General features: G+C 37.4%; 1 protein-coding gene across 4 annotated transcripts in view; it reads left to right on the top strand.

The window, feature by feature from the left end:
* LOC150107258 (N-acetyl-D-glucosamine kinase-like) overlaps nt 1-26672 on the top strand; it is a 235193-nt gene that overhangs the window by 94495 nt on the left and 114026 nt on the right. For all 4 annotated transcript variants that reach the window (XM_090391104.1, XM_090391107.1, XM_090391105.1 and 1 more), the window contains one exon: nt 5939-6049. In XM_090391104.1, the coding sequence (XP_090247230.1) occupies nt 5939-6049 (111 nt within the window). The remainder of the gene's footprint in view (nt 1-5938; nt 6050-26672) is intronic.

Raw genomic sequence — 26672 nt, forward strand, 5'->3', positions numbered from 1 at the left:
AATCATCTGCTGGTGTGAAAGTTTTTACACATGGCAAGATTTTATTGTGTACCATAAAACCTACACCATTTTCATGCCTGTCATTACATGTTCCACTGTACCGATTGTTCTATTATTTGTCTGTAGGTTTCCATGGCCTGGCTATCAGGTTTCTTGTGTAGCTAAGATCTGAATATTGTAATTTTCTGTTGCATCAATAACATTGAAGAGATCCAGGTTTAAGCGAAGTTTTTGTTTCATCTTCCAGCTCGAAATCTGTTAGTCATTTCCAGTTGGTTACCATTGCAAACAATCCAGTTCGTAAACCTAGTACCTGGTTTTGTATTCATGGATTTTTTTTTTACTTTGCATGAGTAGTCAATCCATGGTAACAATCTTCAACCTGGAGGACCAGGGTGTGTGTGTGTTTCTCTCTCTCTTGGTCTGGTTCTTACCCTCTGACCTGCCCAGCATGGACAGGTCATGGGAAACCTTACTGTTACCACCTGCATAGCTTTCTGAGTCATTGTAATGCACAAGCCCTCTGCCATGAGGGGATTCCTTGACATTGTTATCTGAAATCTTTAATTTTTGCCCCTCACCAGCAATTTGTTTTCCAAATCCAAGTCTAGCACATTCACTGATTATGTGACACATGAAATTAAAAAATTTCTAAACAGCAAGGTGTTGTTTGCAATAATGGGTAAAGCAACTAAGATTATGATGCTCCTGTATTATGTTGCTGATCACTTTCATTATTCCGGATGATTTTGCTATTGTGCAGGATGAAAAAGAAACCCAAGTTTTGGAGAGGGAAAACCCTTTTTTCTTCTGTATGAAAATGGCTGAATTACCCTCGTTTGTAATGCTCTTATAAAAGTTTTTTGCATCCTTAATGGGAAATTATAACTCCTAGTTACCTCCACAGTTTTAGATGCAAACGATTTTTCTTTTTGAAGGCACTGTGTTGCCAATGCTATGAAAGCTGGTAGAATCACTGGAGCAAAGATACATTTTATTTTATGGAATATTTTTGAAGAATTTTATGCATTCTGCAAATTTATTTAATAAGTGATTCTGAGACTAAATGTGTGTTAATTATTGAGGTTATAAGTAGATTTCTGGCAAATTTTGTGTATAACAGTAAACAGAAGCAAAAATGGCAATAAGAACTAGGATAAACCTAGTTCAACCATGGTGCAAAAATTGAGTGCGTTTTGCTGTGTGGATTTTACCAAGATAGTTTGTTGTCGGGAGTGTATACGCATGTGGCAGATGTTTGTTGAGAGATTAAACGAGAAGTGAGAGAGTGAGGGTCTGTAAAAAGTGTGATATGCTAATGGACTGCAATGATTTGAATGAAAGTTCAGAACTGGAAGTCCAGAATACCAAATGAAAGGTGAAAGGCAGGGATCGATTTAAGACTGAGAATGATGGCCAGAGGAGTGAGTCTGAAAATTTGAGTGTGGCGAATGTGTTTATTAATACGGAAATGATTAAAAAAAGGAAAAGCAAACGTAAATGCAGAAGCAGAAGTGAGCCTTACTGACGAAGCAAGAGCTGGCATGACTGCAAAAGTCAAACTGATGGAGTAATAGCTGGAACAGTTGCAAGAATTGAAGAATGAAATTATTAAGATGAGAAGAGGAAGAGTGCAAAAAAATAAAATGAAAGATAGTGGCAAAAAAAAAGTAGCAAATAACTCAAGAATAGCACAATAAGGGATATTATATCATAAAAAGTGTGGTGGATAAGAGTGTGCACAAGGTCCATATTCCAGTAGGAAGAATGAATGATTGGAATTGAATCTGTGGTTTGAATAAATGATTTGGTTGGCATGGGGGGGGGGGGGAGAATGTGAGAAATGGATATTAGGAGATTATTGAGGAGAGTGAAAGACAAAAAGACAACAGTGTGGTAGGAAGAGTACTCTTGTGTTGCCCCAGTATGGCAATGCGCAGAGAGCAAAGATTTTGAATGAATGTTAGTGGAAATGTGTGAAGAGAAAGGAACACGGTTTGAATGTGTGGGATGAGTTTGATTGATGAATGGAACTGTATAAGAGTGATGGACTGCATCTGAATGGTTTTGGAGTGAGCATTTTGAAAGGCTGCTGCTGGAAGAAAGTGTAATGAGTGATGCAAACAAGGGCATCAGTGGGAGTCAGAGAGGATGTAAATGAAAAGTGGACCAGGTGAGGCTGATGTGAATGGAAATGAGGATGTAAGAACATAAATGCAAGTTGGACAAGGAAACAGGATGAGCAGGGAAGACACTGTGTAAAGAGAGTGGATTCTGAAAGCACTAATAACTGCATGTATGGGGATGGTCAGCATAGAAATGGAATGACCCAGAATGCATGGGTAGTAGTTGAGTCTAGGGAGGGAGGGAGGGGGGGATATATATGGGACAAAGATGTGCAGACAGCAAGTGCAAAGTCACAGGTGAGGGTTAGCATGGGTAGGATAGGTTATAGACTAAGACATTAATTGTTGTGCTAGTTTACGAATGTCAGGAGTATCAGAAATAAGGGAGATGAAATTGTTACATTAAGTTTATTTGCATGAAAATAGTTGGAATAAGTAAAACATTGTTGGATGAGAAGGATATGTTGATTGGTTTAGAAATGGAAGGATATGATGTTTTTTGTGGGTGGTCAGGAAAGGTAAGAAAGGAGGGGGGAGTGCTACTGATGATAAATTCTCAATGATCTTGAGAATTATGGCCGCACAGCCATAATTTCCTCAAGGAATACAAGGAGAAAAATGTGGCAGTGGTTTTCAAGCGGTATGGTGTGAAGTGAAGGTTGAGAAAATTAGATAGATTGGAATGAAGAGATAGTGTCATCAAATAAGAAGAATGAATTTCTCGAGTTCTTAAGGGACAACGTTCTTAGGCAATATGTAAAAGAGGACATACGAGGGTTAAGAGTCTTAGATATGGTTATATCATCGGAGGATGTGATTGTGAATGGGGTGTCTAATCATCCTCTTGTTGGTGAGAGTGACCATGAAGTAATTATCTGGGTTGTCTTCTGTGAAGAAGGAATATATGTGGAACTACAAGGCTGAAAAACAAGTTGAGTGGGAAGGAGAATGATGGTGCTTGGGCATTGATCAAGAGCTGTTTAATAGCAGCAATGCTGGAGTGCATACTAAAGGTGAAAAGGCTAAATAAGGAGGAAAATGGATAAATGAAAAGATTAAGCATGAAATCTGGAAGAAGATGAAGGTAGCGTGGCACCAACACAAAATGAATATTAGTAATAATCAGTTGCATGAAGAATACAAAGAGCAAGCCAGGAAGCTGACTCAGTTGGTAATGACAACAAAAGTGAGTATGAGAAGAAATTAGCTAATCAAGCTAAGAAAAATCCTAGCAAATTGTTTTGATATGTGGCAAGTCAAAGAAAAAATGACTATGGAAGAATGATTCTAGTTGATGACACTTTCAGATTGTTAACCAATGCAGAGGATATAGTTGAAGTTTTCATTGGGCAGTTTGTTAGTATGTTTCATCCTCATGAAGGCGACATCATGAGATGCTGGAGTGCAGAGGGCAAACGAACATGAGATATATGAGAAAGTAAGTAAATTGATGTTAATAAGGTGATAGTACTTGACAGTATATTGCGCATCTTGAAGGAATTCTCTAGAGAATTAATGGCATCTTTTGGCACACTTGTTTATCATGAGTCTCAATAGGGTGAATCCCAAAGAAATGGAAAGTGAGAAAAATTGTTCCACTTCATAAAGGTGGGGGGGGGGTAGGGAGGCAGGGAATAAAACTGAGGCTACAAACTAAAGGACAGTATGTGTGTCTAGAGTTGTTAGAGAAGTTGGTGAGGACTGAGATTCAGAAATGGGTTGATAATAGCAGTATTCTTTATGATGGTCAGGATAGCTCATGTTTTAGCAGTCTGATTACATATTACAAAGTGACAAATTGACTCAATGAAGAAGATGCATATACAGCAGTGTGCTTAGATTTTTCAAATGCTTTTGATAGACTGCTACATGACAAGCAAGTAGCCAAATTGAAACAGATTATATTAAATAAGACTGATTGGCTGTCAGATAGGATCAGCAAAGTTGGGAAGAACTGTGTGATGTAGAGTAGATGTTGTAGCCTTGCAGGAGGATCCAAATGGACTATGTGAGTGGGCAAATGGATGGAGCTATCAGTTTAATGTTGCAAAGTGCAAGATTTTGAAATTTGGTAAGCAAGGTTGGGATGCAGAGTATACAATTAATGGAGAAATTTTGAAGGAGATTGAAGAGACAAAAGATCTGGGAGTAATGGTGGACAGAGACTTGAAGTTTAGTGGTCACATTGCTAATATTGTAAGAATATCACAACAGATATGGGAATAATTTGGAGAGCCATTGACATGCAGAAGCAAAATATTATGGTTCTGTTGCATAAGGCTTTGATCAGGCTACATATTGACAGATTTGGTTGGCTGGTTTTTCAAGGGAATGAGGATGTTTTGGAGAATGTTCAGAGAAGATTTACTAAGTCATTGTCAGGTTGGTGAAATGTCAGATGCTAGGAGTAATTGAAGGAATGCAAATTGCAGAGTCTTTAGAATGGAAGAGGAGGAGATATGATTGAAACATAAGTTGGTGAGTGTTGTTAATGTGAAGGAGAATTTTCATAGGGTAGAGGAAGGCAAGGGTGGACTAGAGGCCATCTCTGGAAGCTATACAGCTTCCTCTTCCCTGTTCATATCCTCCTTATATGGCATTATGAGCAGGGATAGTGAGACAGATTTTTGGATGGAAAGTGATTAGTAAGTGAAATGTATTGCTTGAAAGTGTGGTGTGCAGAAACTGAATGGGTTTAAGGCACTTCAGTGATCTTTTTGTATATGAGAGCATGTACCTCCTGCAATAAGTCCTCGGACTTCATGGAGGTCAGAATTGTGGTTTTGTATTTTGAGTCTAGCATATTTTGTTAGCATAATCATAAAGGTTTAGAAAAATCTTAAAATATCAAAATAAAAATATTACATTGATATTTTAGCATACGGGTAACTCTCGTTATTCATGTTTTTGCATATACGTGGTTTCATTTCAGTACTTAGGAACTATTGCTGTTTCCTATGAAAGTTATGGAAACTTTCATGCATGTGTCTTGTTTCATATCTTCACTGTACTGAGTGGCTTGGTGTCCAGTTAGTGTCTCTGCTGCCTTATTGGTCTATGCGATACTGTCTTTATCTGTAAATAACTTTTGAGCCTGAGGAAACTCTCACAACAAAGGTCATGTCACAAACTTTTAAACTGATAGACCTTGCTGTGGCACTCTTTACAGAACATGACTCTGACTACATGAGGGGTTCTAAAATGAAAAGGAAGATTGAAAACATCCCGAAATTATACAAGGATGAGGTGAAAACTGCAAGTCAAGTTTCCATTGAGAGATTGTTCAAAAAGCAACTTCAGCATACCAGCTAAAGAACATGTGACTAAGATATGGTTGCAATGTATTAATCTTGAAACTGAACTACTTTAATAGTTATTTTTTTTATACATACTAAATATTTTATTTACTACTCTTATGCCTTAATATGTATGAAAAATGGGTGCATTTTTGATTAAATTAATCTTGAAAGATTGGAATATCATTCATTTGGGAATTCAAATGAATGATATTATCCATTATCCCATGATATAAGCTTCCTGTTTCATGCATTTTCAATACATGCAATTCTTGAGAACGTAACCCCTATATATAATTAGAGTTAGCCTGTACTTTTACATACAAATCTGAACTAAGGAAATGAGTATTCATTAAAGGGTAGATGGTTAAGTTTTAATTTTCAGAATTTTTGTCTCGTCTTAAAAATATAATTTGAATTTTTATATTGCTTTAAGTTAGTTTCTTGTAATATAGATTTTTTTTCTCTTCATTTCTTTTACTCTGCATTACAATAAATACTTCTTATTTATGGCAGGTGGAGTTGTAATGATTGCTGGTACAGGATCAAATGCATTACTTATCAATTCAGATGGCAGTACAGCACGGTGTGGAGGCTGGGGCCATTTGCTTGGAGATGAAGCAGCAGGTATGATTTAATTTTTTAAAGCAATATGTTCAAGAATTGGTAATTCACTGTATATAATTCTTGTAAAATTATTATGGTCATGATCTATGATCATTGTGGAGCACACTAACTAACCATCCCTTCACATGCTTATCAAATCCTGTCCAGTGCTATTTTCAAGATTCATTGGATATGGGACTCAATGTTGATAGAGCCTCTAAAAATAATGGAAATATTTGTTACAACAGTGAATTATAATTAAGATTTTCATTCTTGTGGATATCATTCTGTTCAGATGACCAGGATTCATTTTTCTTAGTTCCTCCTCCTCCCTGTTTAAAAGGCTGCGTAGGACTCATTCTACTTATTCCCCTGCAAAAATATTACCCAGAATTCATTCTGCTCAGGTTCTGTATGAAGATTTTTCAGGACCTGTCATTAAAAAAAAAAAAAAAAAAAATCAACCTTTGAAAACACGCCTCTTACTTGATGTTAAAGATACCAAGCAATTTTAAACCTGGTTTTACTCCATTTTTCCCAAGTGAGCAAACAGACAAAAATGTCAAGTTTGCGCCTGTAAGTGATGCAAGACTAGCTGATCCTACAGGTAGTGCAAGACCAAGGCAACTCGTGGTAGAGGTGGAACAAGCTCCGATCACTAATCTTAATATTTACCCTTAATGCCAAAACACATCTCCAAGAAGGGGATGTATTATGTTTTGTATTAAAGGCAAGGGGCCCTCAAGTAAGAGGCCCCATGCCTCTTACTTGAGTTAGCATTAAAGAAGGAAGCATGATACAAATAAGATGTCTGATAGATGCTAGGGAGAGTTTTCAAAGAATAGAGAGAGGAAGATTACAAGAATGAAAGTCAAGCCATGGAAGTATAAAAGTCTGATAGTTATCTTTAAAGACCAAAATATTTAGTTTGAACCTGACCCAGTTCAAAGTTTGAGACTTTCCAGAAATACACATTTTTACAGCCTGGTATTGTTGCAGCAAACTTGAGAAAACAGCCAGATTTTTTGCTGAACATACAATTATCCACCAATCGGTGAGAGTGACCATGAGGTGATTACCTAGGTGGTTGCCAGCAGTGCAAGGACCCCTGTGAGAAAAGGGCGATACAGAGAAAAAGGGCATTGTGCAGGCAGCATAAGAGAAATGGAAATAACCAATTTCATGAGGTCTACAAAGACCAGGCAAGAAGGTTGACTTGGTTGGTGAGAGTAGCTAAAGAGAGGTATGGACAGCAGTTAGCTAATGAAGCCAAAAAGAATCCTAGGGAGTTCTTTCGATATGTAGCCAGCAAAAGAAAGAATGATTATGGAAGGATGACATTGATTGGAGAAAATGGTATAAAGACAGCTGTTGCAGAATGTGTGGTGGAGATACTTAATGAGCAGTTCATAAAGATCTTTCAATCTTGTGAATGTGACTTCATGGAGAGATTGAAAGCAGTTGATGATGGGGAGGAGAGACTGACTGTAAGTGAGCAAGAGGTGTTTGGGGAGTTGAGTAAACTAGATTTTAATAAGGCTGTGGGACTAGATAATATATCACCACGTATTCTGAAGGAATGTGCCAGAGAGTTGACACCTGCCTTGACATATTTTTTTAATACGAGTCTTGCACTTGGTCAAGTTCCTAAAGAGTGGAAGGAGGGCAAGGTTGTGCCACTTCATAAAGGAGGTGATCGAACTCAAGCATCAAACTATAGGCCTATCTGTGTGTCAGGTGTTGCAGTTAAGTTGTTGGAGAAGCTTCTGAGAACTGATCCAGAGTTGGGTTGATAACAATGGTATAATCTTTGATGGACAGCATGGATTTGCTAAGGGGAGGTCATGTTTTAGTAATCTACTTACTTATTACAATAAAGTGACTGCTTCCTTGGACAGAGGAGGAAGATACACAGTAATATACTTGGATTTTGCAAAAGCTTTTGATAGCGTACCTCATGATAAGTTGACAGTCAAACTAGAGCAGATTGGGTTGGATGTTAGATTATTGCATTGGATTGGATACTGGCTATCTGATAGGTATTAACAAGTTGTGTATGGGAGTGCGATATCCAGGAAAAGGAAAGTCACTAGTGGAGTGCCTCAGGGGGTCTGTTTTAGGGCCATTACTATTTAACTTGTATATTAATGATATTGGCAAAGATTTGGATGGAGATATTCAGTTGTTTGCAGATGATGCAAAGTTGGGACGAACCATAAAGAGTAGTGAAGATGTTGTGGCCTCGCAAGAAGACTTGAATAAATATTGAGTGATTGGCCACAGAAATGGGGATGCGAGTTCAGTGTTGCAAAATATAAGGTTTTAAAATTTGGAAAACAAAGATGGGATGCAGAATTTATGCTTGGTGAGAATATATTGTTGGAGGTAGAGGAAATAAGAGATCTGGGGGGGGGGGTGATAGTGGATAAGGATCTAAAATTTAGGGGACACATCGCCAAAATTTTGAAGACAACACAAGGGCTTCTGGGAATAATGTGGAGGACACTGACGTGTAGAAGTAGGGAGATTCTTATTCTGTTGTATAAGGCTTTGATTAGGCCACACATAGACTGTTGTGCCCAGATTTGGTCACCGGGTTTTCAGAAGGATGAAGAGATGTTGGAAAGGGTCCAAAGGTGACTGACTAAGGTAGTTTCTGACCTCTGGAATATTGAGTATGAGGAAAGATTGAGAAGATATAATTTGCAGAGTCTGGTGAAGAGGAGGAAGAGGGGAGATATGATAGAGACCTACAAGTTGGTAAGGGGTTGTTATAAGATCAATGGCGGAGAAATACTACAGAGAATAGTGGGAGATCAGGGGAGAACCTGAGGTCATCCATGGAAACTGTATAAAGAGGGTGTTAGTAGGGGAGTCAGAGGCAGGTTTTTTTCGTGCAGAGTTGTGAATGATTGGAATGCCTTGCCTGAGAGTGTGGTGTCTGCAAGGAGTTTGAGTGTGTTTAAGACACAGTATGATGAGATGTGTGTGTGTGTGATAAAAGGACCTCCCAGATGAGTCTTTGACTCCATGAGGTCTTAGGGTAATAATAATAATAATACTGTAATCAAGTTTACTTTACAAACTGTCATTAAAAAAAAAAGCCAGTAAAAAGAATTTTTTCTTTAATTTGCATCCAAGTCTGAAATAAGGAAGGGAAGGGATTTCATAGAATGGGAGAGCGGGGAGGGGGTAGAGGCTACCCTGAAATCTATAAGGAGGGTGTGAGCAGAGGAGCAGGTTCTTTATGCACAGAAAGTGGTTGGTGAGTGAAATGCATTGCCTGAGTACATTGTGAATGTAGATATATTGAATCAGTTTAAGCCACAGTTGGATGAGCTTTGTTATAGTATATCTCCCATGGTGAGTGACTCCATGGAGGTCAGATGTTAATAATAATTTATGTGCATTATATTACAATCAGTTTATTATTCTGTGATCAGCTTCATGTCATTAAATTCATTTGAAAATATTCATTTAAGTCAGTTTAGATGTTTATTTAATGGGTTCTAAACTAAACATAAAATAATTTTTTTTTTCTTCTCTTTTTCATATTGGTGAGCTGTTCTTTTTTAAATATTTTAAATATTTTCAATATTTCCACTTTTTGAAAATACACTGTTGTCTCAGATTTCAGCAGAGAAGTGTTCCAGAGAAGGTCAGTAAATACAAAATGATATGGCCTACAGTCGAATAATGCTGTTTACTACTTTTTCACATATGCTTCACTTGTCAAAATGGAGCAGTTTTCAATGCTGCAATGCAATTTAGTGCAGTATTTTTATTCTAAATTCAACATTCCAGTTATTATAATAACTTTATTATAACTTTATAATAATAATAACCAGGAGGTTGCTGATTCAAATCCCACCTAGGCATGGATGTTTGTGATTGTCTTCCTCCTTTATACATTCATTCACACAAGTGATCGATAAACACTCTCCCAAGATGGACTGGGTCACCATGGGAGAAGTAGATCCAACCCTCCTGCAATGAGAGAGGCCTTCACCCTGTAGTAGGTGGAAAATAAGCTGATCATCATATTTTGGCACATTACATTGCCATCATCAGGAATCACAGAACAATGATGTGTGCGTGCATATGCACTAACACTGGTAAATGAGGCTAAGAAAGGCAACCAAAGTTGAGCCTAGGTTCCTCAATGGTGCCCCTTATGCCAGTGTTTTCATCACAATGGGAACACACTGGTACAATGGCATGGAATAAGCAGTAACTGCATTGAGCTAAAAAAGGAGGTAGTAGCCACCAAGTAGATGCTGATCAACTTGAAATACTGCAGCTACATTGAAGTTTTCTGTATTAAATCCATTTTTCAGGCTAGTTGCAAACTGCTTATTCCACTATATACCATTAGGGCTTCTAAAATTCCCAACATATTTTGATCTTTGGAAATCAGGAATGAAAAAATGGCCAGCCTGGCTGGCTGAGTGGTTAGCATATCCGCTCTCCAGCCAAAAGGCTCGGGTTCAAATCCTGCAGTGGGCATGGATGTTTGTGATTGTTTGTCAAAATACTAGTGGTGGTGGTTGGAAGTAGATGGCATTGGTGTAATTGCAGTCAGTTGGTGGGTGAGTGGTGGAGACAGTTGTAGAGAAGGTGCTCTCCCTCGATGAGTCTTTGGACTCCCTGGAGGTGTCGTGTAATAATAATAATAATAAAAACCTACAATTCTGAGAATTCTCAAATTCCCAAAAATTTTATTTGATTATTATTTGCCATTTCTTCATCATCATCATCATCAAATTCCTGCCATGTACCCTCAAGGGGTGTACAGGATATGACAGTACTACATGAAAAAATTACATCATTACTAACTTCCTATCTACAATTTTCCTCCAAATCAGTCTGTTACTTGTCAAGACTCCAACATTATCAGATCTTATATTTCTATCGTCTAAGGCACTTTGTACCGTATCAATCCACCTATATCTTGGTCTTCCTCTGGGTCGTTTTCCTGCCAAACTGGCAGAGAACACTTGTTTTGCTAATCTTTCCTCTCCCATTCTATTTAAGTGACCATACCATCTGAGATTAACTCTGCTAACGCATTCCTGGATGCTGACAATGTCAAGTTCTTTCCTAATATCCTCATTTTTAATATAATATTGCCATTGATGCCATCTGTTCACGCCTCTAATCTTTCTCAGGACTCTCATATCTGCGGTCTCTAGTCTTTGGTCAAGTGTTTTACTTCTGACCCAGCTCTCAGATCCATAAGTTAAAATTGGTTTGAACACAGTCTTGTATACAGCTAATTTAGTGTTCCGACTAATTTCTTTCTTATTCCATATGAATTTATTCAATTGACTTCCCACGATACCAGCTTTGCTGATTCTGTTGTCTATTTCTATATTTAGTTTACCATCTTCAGTAAAAATTGTGCCTAAGTAAGTGAAATGTTTTACTTGTTCCACAGGTTCTCCATTCACAACACAGTTGACATTTTCAATGATTCTGCCTATTTTCATTGTCTTTGTCTTTTTATTGCTGACCTTCATACCATATCTCTTACAACAGCTATTCAATTTAGTCAGAGAATCTTGCAGACTTGTAGCGGATTTATTTAGAAGTATAACATCATCCGCATAAAGCAAAGAGCTGACATTAACATCTCCAATTTTGATATCAGGTTTAATACCACATTCCTTCATAATGTGATCCATATAGATAATGAATAACAGAGGGGATAATGTACATCCTTGTCTCACACCAGATTTAACATTAAACCATCTTCCTGTACTTCCTTCAATTCTAACTGCTGACTCACAACTCAAATAAAGACTAAGTATTGCTTGATATAATGCCCCATTGACACCATATAACTGCAGCGTATTGAATAGCTTCTCTCTTGGCACCTTGTCATATGCCTTCTCCAAATCGACAAAACTTAAATACAGATCTTTGTTATATTCCCATGCTTTCTCGACTATTTGTCGTAAAGTGAAGATCTGATCCTGACAGCCTCTATATGGCCTGAATCCAGCTTGTTCTTCACCAAGCTTTTCTTCCACAATTCTTCTCAACCGTTTCTCAAGTATACTTGCATAGATCTTGCCAGGAACACTCAGTAGGGAAATACCTCTGTAATTCTCACATTCAGTTTTATTTCCCTTTTTATATATGGGTACTATGAGAGCTCTACTCCAATCATCGGGAATTCGTCCCTCTGTCCAGGCTTTCTGAACTATGCAGTGCAGCCACTGTAAGACTCTTATACCACCATACTTCAGCATTTCTGGTCGAATATCATCTATTCCTGCTGCCTTTCCACATTTCAAGCCTTTGATGGCTTTTTCTACTTCAAGTATGGATATGTATTCCTGACTGCATGCCTGGTCAGTGTTTTTTATCACTGTGCTGTCATCACTGCTTGTTTCATTTAGCAGTTTTTCAAAGTAATTACTCCATACTTCAAGGATATCTTTTTCTCCTGTTTTCATTTCACCTTTATCATCTCTAATTCCTTTTACAGCACTCTTTCCTCCATTCCTAAGCTTCTTCAACAACCTCCAGAATATTTTGCCACCTTCTTGATATTTATTTTCTATATTCTTGCCAAAGTCCTCCCATGACTTTTGTTTAGCTAGTTTTACACACTGTTTAGCTTTCTTACATTTGTCTCTGTATTCTGTAAGAGTAAAAGCTGACTTATTTGCCAGGAACTTTTGATATGCTTTCTTCTTTTCCTTCACTGCCTCTTTAACTTCCTGTGTCCACCAGGGAGTTCTGATTTTTTTATCTTTGCACACAACCTCACCACATGCCTCTCTGGCAGAATCAATCAATGTTTCCTTCAGAGTTTGCCACTGAATCTCCAAGGTTTGATTCCTGTTCTCAAACTCTTTCATTTTCTTTTCAATAATATTTCTGTATTTTAGTCTACAGTTTACACCTGAGAGCTGCTCAACTTTTATTCGCTTTAAAACTTTCTTACATGTTATTCTTTTCAATATGAAATTCAATTTTATCCTGCTCAAGACTAAATAGTGATCACTTCCAATTTCAAATCCTCTGTACACTCTGGTGTCCTGCACCAGGGAAAAAACATCACTATCAACAATAACATAGTCAATGAGACTTTTCTTATTCCTAGCCTCTTCTCTCCATGTGAATTTGTGCACATTTTTATGTTGGAACATGGTGTTAGTAATAACCAGTCCATGTCCTGAGCAAAAATCTAATACCAATTAGACTTTTATTTTAAAAAATAAGACTCAAAGTTGATGATTGTCAGCAGAAAAATTTTTCTATTGGTGCAATGTCTAGATAGGTAGCATTATTCATTTGTTGAAAAATGCTGAGTTGGAGATTAGTGTAAAAGAAATTCTTCTTCTTATTGTGCTATCTTCTATCGAAGGTCAGCGACCATCTTGGTGAACAAACTGCGCTCTTGTGCTAATCTGAGCAGTTGTGCACTGCTCTTTCCTGTCCACTTCTTGATGTTGTCAAACCATGATATTCTTTTTCTTCCTCTAGTTCCTTTGCCACCAATTCTTCCTATCAAAATAGTTTGCAGAAGTTGGTATTTGCTGTTTCTCATGATGTGGCCAAGATATGATGTTTTTCGTTTCTTGATTATTTGTACAAGATGTTTAGCTTTGCCAATGGATTTTAAGACATCTTCATTGGTAATTTTTTCTGTCCATGATATCTTTAGCATTCTTCTGTATAGCCACATCTCAAAGGCTTCGATTTTCTTGATGGTTGTCGCCTTCAATGTCCATGTTTCAACTCCATAGAGCAGAATAGACCACACGTAGCATTTCAGCATTCGGCATCTGACTTCCATGTTTAGGTCTTTATTGCAGAATAGTGTTCTCATTTTCATGAAGGACTGCCGTGCAACTTCAATCCTTGTCTTTATATCTATTTCTGGATCCCACCGTTCATTAAGCCAGCAACCAAGATATTTATATCTTGACACTTGATCAATATTTTTCCCATTGAGTGTCAGTTTCATTGATGAGGCTGGATGTTTGCTGATGATCATGTATTTTGTCTTGTTGATGTTTATATTTATTCCCATTCTTTGGCTTTCTATGTATACTCTGTCAATGAGTTTTTGGAGATCCATAATATTATCTGCAATTAGCACGGTGTCATCTGCATATCGAAGGTTGTTAACAATCTTTCCATTTATTGTGATTCCCTCTGAACATTCTTCCAATGCTTTTTTAAAGATTACCTCTGCATATATGTTGAACAGGAGTGGTGAGAGCACACATCCTTGTCTCACTCCTCTTTTGATGTTAATATCACTGGTAGTAATGTTGTCTAATTGAACGGTAGCTGACTGATTCCAATACAGATTTGTTATTGTCTTATGTCTTGTTCGTCTAGCCTTATTTGTTGAAGGACTTCTATTAAGTTAGTGTGTCTGACTTTGTCGAATGCTTTTTCAAAATCTATGAAACACATAAAGACAGATTTCTGTTTTTCTATGCATTTTTATATCAATATTTGGGTATAGAAAAGGGCCTCTCTAGTACCAAAATTCCGAAAGCCGAATTGTGTTTCGCTTAGAGTTTCTTCACTTTTTCTATAAATACGATTCTGAATTACTTTCAAAAATATTTTTAATGTTTGGCTCATTAGACTAATAAGTCGGAAGTCACCACAGGAATTCGCTTTGGGTTTCTTTGGGACAGTGATAAATGTAGATTTGAGCCAATCTGATGGAAATTCATCACTTTCATATATTTTATTAAATAGTTTTTCAAGAAGTTTGATGTTATCTGGTTCTATTAATTTTAAAAATTCTGTTTGCACACCATCTGGTCCACTGGCTTTTCCTGTTTTACCTGTTTTACTGGCTTTTCATGATTGCTGGTCCTTGAATGTTATCTTTTATATTTATAGGCTTCTATCTAGTATCATTGAAAAGTTCTGTTACATATTTTATCCAAATCTGTGCTTTATTCTCTTCTTCTAGCACTAGTTTTCCATTTTTGTCTCTTAGAGACACTATTTGCTTTTTCCTCAGTTTTCCAGAAATTTCGTTGATTTTCTTATACAGATTGAAATTATCATGTTTCTTCTGAAGCAGTTCAATTTCAGTACATAAATTTTTCATCCAATTTTCCTTGGCTTCTTTTATTTTTTTCTTGATGATGTTATGTGTTTCTGTATACCTGGCAAGGTCTTTGTTTTTGTACATTCTTCTTGTATCAATAAGAGAAAGAATCTCATCTGTCATCCATTCCTGTTGTTTTATATTATTCACATAACCTACTTCTTCAATACTTGTTGTTACGATGGCATTCTTTAAGCTATTCCAAAGAGATTCCACACTTTATTTTCTTCTATGTTAATCTGTTGTAATCGCAGGTTAAGCTGTGTCTTGGCACTTTTATTTATGTTCAGGTCTTTCAGTTTTTCTACATCAATTTTCTTTTTCTTCTTTTGTGATTTTTTAGCTGATTTTAATCTAAGACGTACTTCTGCAACTATGGGATTGTGGTCTGATGAGATATCTGCTCCAGGATAAGTCTTTGCACTCTTTATACTACTGTGGAATCTTTTATTTATCAGTATATAATCAATTTGATTTCTGACAATGTTATGTTGGTTATCTTGAGGTGATTTCCAAGTGTACAGTCTTCTGGGTGGAAGTTTAAACCAGGTATTTGCTATTGTTAGATCTTCTTCCTGACAGAACTGGACAAGGCGATCTCCTCTGTCGTTTCTGGTGCCTAAGCCATGTTCGCCAACAATTTCTTCATCACCCCCTCTTCCCACTTTTGCATTGAAGTCACCCATCACTATGTTTATATCATGTTTCTTTGTTAGGTTTTTAATCTCTTTTAGGTGTTCATAAAACTCTTCAACATCTTCTTCACTTTTGTCAGCTGTGGGTGCATAAGCTTGAATGATATTTATGTTAATGGGGTTTCCCTTAAGTTGTAACAGCATTATCCTTTCAGAAAATGGAATCCAATTTATTACTGATTTATTGATTTCTTCATCTACTATTACAGCTACACCATGTCGATGTTTGTTCTCATCATTCCCAGAGTAATACATTGTCGTATTACACTTTCCAGATTCTGGCCATCTTGTCTCGCAAATTCCCAAAATCCGGATGCCCAGCCTCTTCATTTCTCTTGTGGCATTTCTTAATTTGCCAGCTTCATACAGAGTTCTGACATTCCAAGTTGCAATTTTAAAAGTGGACACCATTTTGAGCCCGGAGATTCTTCGCACCCCCCTCCCATTTAAGGGAGGCCGGGAACTTAGGGCCAATTGTAAGGGTTTACTCGCCATGGTGGTTGTTCTGGAGATAAGATAGAGCAGTAGTTTCTCTGTTTGCTTTCTGCTCTGCAGTATTACAGACGTACACAATATAATCATATTTCCATCTGCAAATCTCTGATCACAAGCTTTTCCGTCGTCATTTGGCTTCAACCTTGTGTCAGTACTGACAATGCTGCTTCCCAATGTCAGGGGCAGTGACCCAGCAGGTGCTTATTTAATGGCGGCACTACTCGCCATGTCACCGAGTTGTCATTGGGCTTTGTGAGGTTTTAAGTGAAACAGAGTTGCCACTTCTGCTCCCCCACGCCCTGATAGCTCAGTCACTGTTGGTCCATGGCTGCTTATTTGCCAGATTGCTCTGCTTATATCGCAGCTAGCCTCCATATCTGAAGGCTGTTCCCCGATCCGCCACCTGGGGACGCACCCGGTAGTAGTCAGCTCTGCCCTGGGAAGAAATTCTAAATACACTAAAACTCAAAAATACTACATTTAATTTTTATGCTGATTATTAAAATAGTATTAAAAAAAACACAAAACATTAATCTCATTCAGGAAATCTGCATCTTTATTTTACTTACAAAAAAAAGTATTAATTGCTCAATCAAAGTCTGGATATTTGTTTAGATAAAAACAAGCCTGAAGTACAGAATTTTCTTCATTTTGGGTTGGTCTGAGTCTGATTGGTATTAATAACTTAACAGAATTTTTAGGTTTGATGTCAGTATACATGTCACCTCATATAAATTCATTTCACTTCTTTCATTCCCCCATGCACAGATGGCAATATCATACAAAGACGTGGTTGGTTGACATGATTAAAAAAAAGATGAGTATTAGTAGTAAAGAAGGAAGGATTTTGTTGTGTTTATTTCATTACCAATACTAGTTTTTAAGTTTCTGCTATTGAAATTGGCAGTTTCAATAGCAGAAACTTTTTGTATGATTAGTTTGGTGTTTTGTTAGGATATTATTGTCTTGGTATTGTATCTAGTTGTATCGATTGTATTCAGTATGGCAACGACCAGAATACATATTGTTGCCCAGCCCACTGCCAAACAACTACATTATTTGTAGCATACTTGATGATTTCATAGCTTGCTACGTATGTGGCATGTCTGCATCATCTCAGTGGGATGAGACCTCAATGAAGGTCAAAACCAGTCAGGATAGTTGCCCTTTCCATAATGCATAGACATTATACATGTCTGTAAGGATAAGTGTGTGGGAATGCAGTATCCCGAAAGAGAAGGTCTCTATTGCTGTACTGCAGAGGTCAGTTTTGGGACCATTGTTGTTCATTTTAGTGATGAAAGTTTATTTTTCACTTGGTTAGACCATTCATACAATCTGTTCAGGTCCTCCTTTAAGGCCATAACATCTGCTTGATCCAATATTGCTCTTCCCAATTTTGCATCATCTGCAAACAACTGCATATCACTAGTTAAATCCATCCCGATATCATTAACATACAAACTGAACAACAAAGTTTGTGCCTGAAAGTATCTTCAGGACTGGGGTAAGGTGGTACAACATGGTCCTGAAGATACTTTCAGGTGCAAACTTTGCTTGCTCACACTTGAATAAAGGATTAAACTAAATTTATTATAGTCTAACCAGGTGAAAAATAAGCTTTCAACATCTTTCTCTAAATCAAGAGTAATTTAATAAAAAGGTGGCACACCGTTTGGCAACTCCTATAGGTAGAGATGACCTTGCTAAGGCTTCTGCCTGGTATCTCCACTTGGGCCTGGCTCCCACTGAAGAGACCTCAATAAAGGTCAAAACTAGTCTGGGTAGTAGCTCCTCCCTTAATGCATAACATTATACATATCTGCAAGGAGATGTGTTTTGCATTATGGGAGATACTGATATAGGAGTAATGTTAGCTTGCTCCACCTTTGCAACGAGTTGCCCGGTGTTGTACCACTTTACCCAAGTCCTGAAGATACTTTCAGGTGCAAACTTTGTTTACTCACACTTGGATAAAGGATTAAACTAAATTTATTATTGTTGTTCAGTTTGTATATTAATGATATTGGGATGGATTTAACTAGGGATATGCAGTTGTTTGCAGATGATGCAAAATTGGGAAGAGCAATATTGGGTCAAGCAGATGTTATGGCCTTAAAGGAGGACCTGAATAGATTGCATGAATGGGCAGGTACGTGGAACTGTCAGTTCAATGCTGCAAAGTGTAAAGTTTTGAGATTTGGTAAGCAACGATGGGATACAAAGTATACACTTAGTGGGGAAACTTTAAAAGAAGTAGAGGAGATGAGAGATCTAGGAGTGATAGTGGACAAGGACCTTAAATTCAGGGGCCACATTGCACATATTGCAAAGACATCACATCAGATAATGGCAATGATTCAGATGACCCTGACATGCAGAAATAGAGAGCTCATGATGCCATTGTATAAGGCTTTGATCAGACCTCATATGGATTATTGTGCACAGTTGGTTGCCAGGTTTTCATAGTGATGAGGATATATTGGAAAGGTTCCAGATAAGATTCACAAAGGTGGTCAGTGGTCTTTGGAATGTGAAGTACAAGGACAGATTGAAAGAATGTAAATTGCAAAGCCTCGTGAATAGGAGGAAGAGGGGGTATATGATTGAGACATATAAGCTAGTCAGGGGTTATCAGGTTGACATGGAAGAGATTTTTGATGGGGGGGGGGTAGAACAAGAGGCCATTGCTGGAAACTGTGTAAGGAGGGTGTGAGCAGAGGAGTGAGAAGCAGGTTCTTTGCATGGAGAGTGGTCGGTGAGTGAAATGCATTGCCTGACTGTGTTGTGAATGTAGACACATTGAATCAGTTTAAGGCATGGTTGAATGAGTATTGTGTACCTCCCATGATGCATCTCTGACTCCATGGAGATCAGACAATAATAATAATACCAAGGCAATTGATATGAAGTCATTAGCTTCTATATAAAAGTAGCTGAGTCATGAAGTTACTTTGCATGCAAACTCTGTTTGTTTACACTTGGATAAAGGATGAAACCAAGAATATAATTTCTTTGCATTTTTAATTTGTTGATAAGGACATTGACTACAAGAAATAAAATGTTGGTGGTCTTGTTGTATAAAACCTTGATCAGACAGAGTCTGGATTTCTGTGACCGTGGGGATGAAATAACCTTGGAGATAGTGCAGAGATATAATAAAAATGATATCAGGACTGTACGCTGTTGATTATGAAGATAGAATGAGGGCAACTGATGTGATGTGGTGTATCCTATCCACCAAACTCTGCAGTTTGGTAGATAGGATAGAAGACAAAGGGGGGGGGGTATGAATGTGATATTTAAGCTGTCAAAATTGAGGAGATTTTTCATGTGATAGGATTTCAGTGTGTCCTATGTCTGTAGATGTGTGTGTTCACAGGCCGGTTTGCCTCTTCTGGCGAAAAACCAGAGTTTCTGGGTGAAAAAAAAAAACCCTCTCTGTGTATGATTAACTCACCTTTAGTCAAAAGAGTCCAGATAAAGGTTCCTCACTTCACTGACAGGAATTGAACCCAGGTCTTTCCAACCAAAAGGCTTTGTCTATACTAACTGAGCTACAGAGGCTTGCAGTGGGCGAGTTTAAGGAGTTATATGATAGACTTCATATTGACTAGTGATGACTACCATGAAAATACCTTATATACAAAAATACATAATTTTTGTTCCATTATTGATTTTCAGATTGCATAATTTCATCTTTATTTGCCATAACAAAAAAATCATCCTTAAGCTTTATTTGAGTAGCTTGAGTTATTCAGATATTTAATAAGTAATACTTTATCTGATAAAATTTTTCTATGTTTAAAGTGTTTAATTTTTGTCAAAAGCCTATTACTGAAAACAGAATTTTGTTTTTCCAAATTATGGAAGAGGAATATTAAAATTCCTCTTTTGTTTGTTAGTAGATTTGCATCATAATTGCTTAATGCTTCAAATGCCAGTCATATGGGTTTTAAACATTTTAATTGTTATTATTATAATACACAACCAAAGAATCATACGCCCGCATCACTATCGATACATTGTCACACATACCGCTGCATTAACAACAAAAATACCTGCCAATGTTCCGAAATCAAACCTGTAACACACGCAAAATACCTTGGTCTCTATATAGATTCCCACCTTAAATGGACAAAACATATAGAATACCTACACACCAAACTCCGGATCATCGCAGCAAAACTCTTCCAAGTTAAAGACATTATTCCACCCAACATAAAAAAAACTCCTATATCACGGTATCTGCGAATCCCTACTCAGATACGGAATAACAGTCTATACAAATACATCAAACAGCCACCTAACAAAATTAGAAACACTACACAGGAAAATCGTGTCAACAGTGATTTGGACACCTTACACGCAACAACCAATATCCGACAAGCACATGGTGATGCACAGAATTCTGAGCATTAAAAACCTGAAATACTACATGACATTAACAAGGAATTACTTCAACATCATCTATCGAAACAACAGAGACACATATCGTATAACACGACTTACAACAACTCTCTACATCCCCACACCCTTCAACAACTCATACGGTTCATTTGTGAGATCACATCAGATACCCATGCAACTCAACTAACCTAACTTATACCAACAAAGTTAAGAAACCATTAACACTAATATACACATCACAAATCACTAGCATCCAATGCCTACATCCCATACATAAACAGTAGCAACAATACAAATAGTGAAGGCTAAATCCCACTCTCTTCATAAAAGCTAACCCAAGCTTTGAAGTAGGTGGGATTAACTTGTCTCACTCATCTACAAGTAATACTTGTAGATGCAAATACAGAAATTTGTATATATAATCATTCTTTCTCAAACTTAAAAAAAAATAATAATAAATAAATAAAAATAAAAATAAAATAAAAAATTATACAAAAAATTCTGTATAATTTTCACTGTTAATGTTAGAAGAACATGTGTTGTAAATACATAATATAAAGGCAAAAAAGTATTATTAAAAATTTTAATTGAAATCCAATGTAGGAATTGCAGCACTTAGTGCTGAACTCTGTAAAATTATAAGATGCAATGTCACACAAGATGTTTATTGTATGTATAAATATTTTAGCAATCAATAAATATATTATTATTAAAAAAAATGGTAATAATACATGCTTTTTACTCTTGTGTCAATGAGAAATTCTGCAAATGATAATGATATTACGAGTAATTATAATTTTTACTAACCATTTTGCAAGAAAAAGTTGCATTGTTGCCTAAATTTTAGTATATTCATGTAATTATTTGAGAGATAATAAATTATTATTATTAAAAGAAAAAAATTATAGAACTATAGAATTGTAATTATTGTTATTTTAGAAGATAGCAAAAAAACTATGTTATCATCATTATTATGGAAATTTCATTATATGCAGCACTTCGTGCTGAACCTTGTAAAATAATATACTGAATGTTACTCAAGATGATAATTGTAAATATTTGAGAGATCAATAAAAAAAAAAAAAAAAAAAAAAAAAAAAATAATAATTCAGGCCTCCATGGAGTCAAGAGACTCATCGTGGGAGGTCCTTCCTCGGAAACACAGTCTATCATACCACTCCTTGAACTCATTGGCTGTTCTTGCTCTCACCACTATCAGGCAATGCAATGCATTCCACCACCCTCCATGCATAGAAACCACTCCTCACCCTCTTGCTTACAGCTTCCTTTCGTACTTTACAGAGATGGCCCCTTATCATCGTTCCTTCCTGCTGCTCCACCAAGTGAAAGAACTCCCCAGTGTCCACCCTGTAATTACCTCTCAACAGTTTAAGTCTCAATCATATCACCTCTTCTTCTATTCATCAAACTCTGCAGTCCGCATTCCCTCAGCCGATCCTCATAATTAATATTGTACAGTCCTGAAACCATCTTTGTTATCTGCCTCTGCACCCTCTCCACAGTTAATTTATCTCCTTTGAATCCTGGGGACCAAATTTGAGAACAATAGTCTAAGTGTGGTCTGATCAGGGTCTTATACAATGGTATGATAACTCTTCTATCTCTGCAGGACAGCGTCCTTCTCAGTATTGCAGCAATCCTCTGGGTTACCTTCACCACCTTTGCAATATGCCCCTTGAATTTCAGTTTTCTATCGATCATCATCCCCAGATCTCTTGTCTCCCTTACTTCCTCTAGTACAGCTTCTCCAATCGAGTATGCAGCCTCCTATCGAGATATCCCAAACTTCAAGACTTTACATTTTGCTGCATTAAACCGACCCCCATTCATTTGCCCATCTGTCTAGTTTATTCAAATCCTCTTGCAGGGCCACCACATCTGTACTATTACTAATAACACTTCCCAACTTCACATCATCATCTGCAAACAACTGAATATCCCCTTGCAATCCATTGACAATGTCATTGATATAAAGATTAAACAATACAGGTCCCAGTACTGAGGCCTGTGGAACTCCCATTTGTAACCTTCTGCTTCCTTGATATTGCCCCACTATACACAACTCTGATACTTATCAGACAGCCAATCCTGAATCCAGTTGACCAATCCAACATCTAAACACATGTGCTGCAACTTAAATATCAGCTTATCATGTGGCACCCCTGTCAAATGCTCTTGTCACTTTATTATAAAACGCAATTATGTTACTTAAGCAAGAGCATCCGTTAACAAATTCATGTTGTTTCTCACAGATAACATTACCCTCATATGCCCAACACTGTATATACAGGGTGTTCAGGATAAATTTGACATATTTATAATTAATTATATTTTTACGTTAGTTACATGTATTAACACACACTTCTCTTCATTTAAAAGTTTGGACCCTTCTTCATTCACATACAAGATGTCAGAAAGGATGGATAGCTGGAACCCACCTGAATCATGGAAGAGAATAACTTGTATCATGATGATTCGTGCCCGCCATCAAAATAAGGATATTACGACTGCTGCCCAATGCTCCCTGAATACAGTAAAAACAATCAGGCATGAACTAGAGACTTGCAATGGTGACTACGAGGATGTAGCAAGAAGAAAGATCCCTAGCAGACGATCTGATTGCATTCGTACAGCAGAATTCCTCGCAAATCTGCAGGAACAGGTGTTGAAGAACCCTGGCATTGGAATTCGGGCTTTGTTCGTGGAGTTGCTAACTGTAGTCAAGCCCTGGATAACAAGGGTAGCCAATGGTAGGCCGTATGTATGGCAGCAGGATTCGGCCCCTTGCCACACCTCTGGGAAAAGTCAAAAATGGTTGTCTGAAAATTTCTACGACTTCACCAGTCCAAATGTTTGGCCTCCAAACTCCCCAGACCTTAACCCCATGGATTATTTTGTATGGGGCGCAGTTGAAAAAGACACCAATCGCACTTCCAGTAATACAAAAGCCCAGTTAATGGATAAAATTAAAACAGTTTTTGCGGCCCTTCCCAGGGAGACTGTAGCATCAGCTTGTTCGAGGTTCCGAAGCAGAATTGAAGCTGTGATCGATGCTAATGGTGGTTATTTTGAGTAAATCTTGTTGATAGTATTGTAATTAACTCTGCCTGTAATGTTTTTTTGTCAATTCATTAAATTTAATAGATACAAAGAAGATTTTCTTTTTCCTTACGAAACTGTCAAATTTATCCCGAACACCCTGTAGTTCCTCACTAATTTCTCCAAGACCTTAACAGCTACTGATGACACAGAAACTGGCCTATAATTAGATACTTCCAGTCTGCTACCACGCTTATGCAATGCCACTATCTTACTTTCCTTTCTTCCATTCCTTGGGTACCTTTCCCATAGCCAGACTTTCATTGAAAAGCCAGGTCAAAGGAGCTGTCAGTTCTTTAGCACATTCTCTCAAACCTGTGGTGAAATACCATCCAGTCCCACTACTTTACTGACATCCAGAGTACTCAGTATTTAGAACACGCACTCTCCTCTTGCACCTTTAAACTTTGAACCTGCCCTATCCCTCTAGTATTAAAAAACTTATTCTCCAGGAGGAATTACTCCAATAAAGTGCTCATTGAACAACTCCACTATGTCCTCTATATCAGTCATTCTGTTCCCATTTTTATCCCACAATGTCATTCTTCCACAGTCGTTTCTCCTCCTACTGGCCACATAGCTAAAATATTCCCTAGGATTTTCTTTGGATCTTAGTGCCAATCTCTTCTCATATTCCAGTTTTGCCTTCCTCACTATACTAGTCACTCTCCTGGCCCAAGTCTTATATTCTTTATTCATCTGCCCTCCACCCCTCTCCTTATATCTCATCCATAATCTCTTTTTCACCTGCAGTTCCTGTTTGATATTGTTTATCATCCACTTTATACCAAATTGTGTCTGCTTCTTCACTCGTGGAACAGCTTACTATTGCTGCTAACAAATATTCCTTCACCATTTCCCAATATTGGTTATCAGTTATTATCAGCTCTTCTGATGCTATGACCAAATCCAAAACTCTTGAACCTCATTTTCCCTCTATTACATGTTGCCTAAGACATTTGTCCCTCAAGAATTCTAGAAATTCTATTCTCTTATTACTACATGCATTTTCCTTTTCCCAGGTTATACTACTGTAGTTAAAATCTCTCGTAACAATCATTCTTCTTGCACTTGCTAAGCTCAACTGCCTAAACATCTCCTGCTCTCCACCATCTGTACTCCTTGTCTTGTAGCAACACCCCACTAAATGTCCTGTTTTGCCCACCTCTACCGCATACCATATGCTTTGAAAACCATATGGTATGCTTTTGTCACTGCCTTCCAAACCCTCCACTTTTAGAGGACATAAGTCATCACTTATCATAAGCAGTACTCCACCACCATGTTTTCCCCTCCTATTCTGCCAAAAAATGCTGTACCCTGCTACTTCTATTCTTGTTACTGTATTATCTTCCATCAGCCATATCTCAGTGATCCCAATAATCTTTGGCCAGGCTGATGCTATCAGCGCCACCAATTCATCTCCTTTATTCTGGATACTCCTGGCATTAGTATAAAGTATAAAAATGTCACTGCTTCTATACTTATCATTGTCTCCTCCAGATACCACTGGACTCAGTGTTACCTGATGTCGTCCCGCTTCCCCCAAGTACCCATTCCCACAAGCCACCCCTGCTACCATCCACCCTAGGAACTCTAGTTTCCCTGCATTGACACATCGACTCATTCAGAAAAGAGCAATCTCTCCAGATGTTTGTCCTTCCTGATTCAAATGCAAGTGGTCTTTCTGTCCTCAAATGCCCTCCAAGCATCCACATATTCCAATCCTCTCTTCTGACACATTCTGGCTATTATGCTATTCATTATTACTGCTCTTCTGCTAAGCTTCTCATTATCATACCTGGGTAACACACACACACACTATCTTTCCTCTCTGCATATTCTTTTGTATAACCTCAAGCATGAATCTCAGAACTCTCGCAACTCAATGTGATGTATTTTCAGCATTTGTTGGCCTGTTCTTCCATAAATAAGAAAGCTTTATCTTGCAAAACAAGCAATTTCAAAACAAATCTTTAAGGGCTTCAGTCTTTTTTTAACTAAAGAATAGGCCTTTTCTGCAGAACAAGTGCCATGAATTCTTACTAGACAAAATTTAATAAACCATCCTTAAATTATGTGTTCATGTATCCTTTGTTTCTGTTCCAATCTACAGAAATGCTCATTTTTGCATTTTAAACAGACTTTTCAGTGTACACTGAAAAATTTTCATGTTTATGAAATATTCTCTTTCATAACAGTTCTATATTAATGCTATAAATCATGATGGATTTTTTGGCAAGTGCATGCCTCTTTTAAAACAATCCACTAATTTATTCCCCTTTATAGTTTGTGGGCATGGCTACTTTAACTATATCTAGCATTTGGAGACTGAGTGGGCAGATCATTCCAAAATTCTAGTTCATTCTAGCTGGCTAATATTATTAACTTAATTCTAAGCAGCATCCAGTGAAGAGATGGCAGAGAAGTGTCACCATCTCTCTGGTCCCTAACACAATGTGTTATTATCTGAAATAGTGTGGATTATATGTTTGATTTGCTTGAGTTTATGGAAATGAAAAACATGAGTTTCTGGGAGGGGGGGGGGGAAACACTAGCCTGTACCAAAGATTGTTTAACAATGGAACTGGTCAAAGAAAGGCTTAGAAAAAATTCCTCTAGTCAGCAACTAGAACTGAACTGAACTTAGGTAGACTAGTGCTGAGGATGCAAAAGCCACTTCCACTGAGCTACACAGGCCTTTGCCTCTTTTACAGAAACTTTTATTATTACAGACCACCTTCCATGACTTGATTGAGGCAACTCCATCTATTACAACTCACTGCCAACACCGCATAATCCACCAACTACACAATGCCACTACCATCAT

Source organism: Typopeltis vanoorti, chromosome 4 (genome assembly GCF_054136105.1).
Source record: "Typopeltis vanoorti isolate ZY-2024b chromosome 4, IOZ_Tvanoo_1.0, whole genome shotgun sequence".
Taxonomy (NCBI): Eukaryota; Metazoa; Arthropoda; class Arachnida; order Uropygi; family Thelyphonidae; genus Typopeltis; species Typopeltis vanoorti.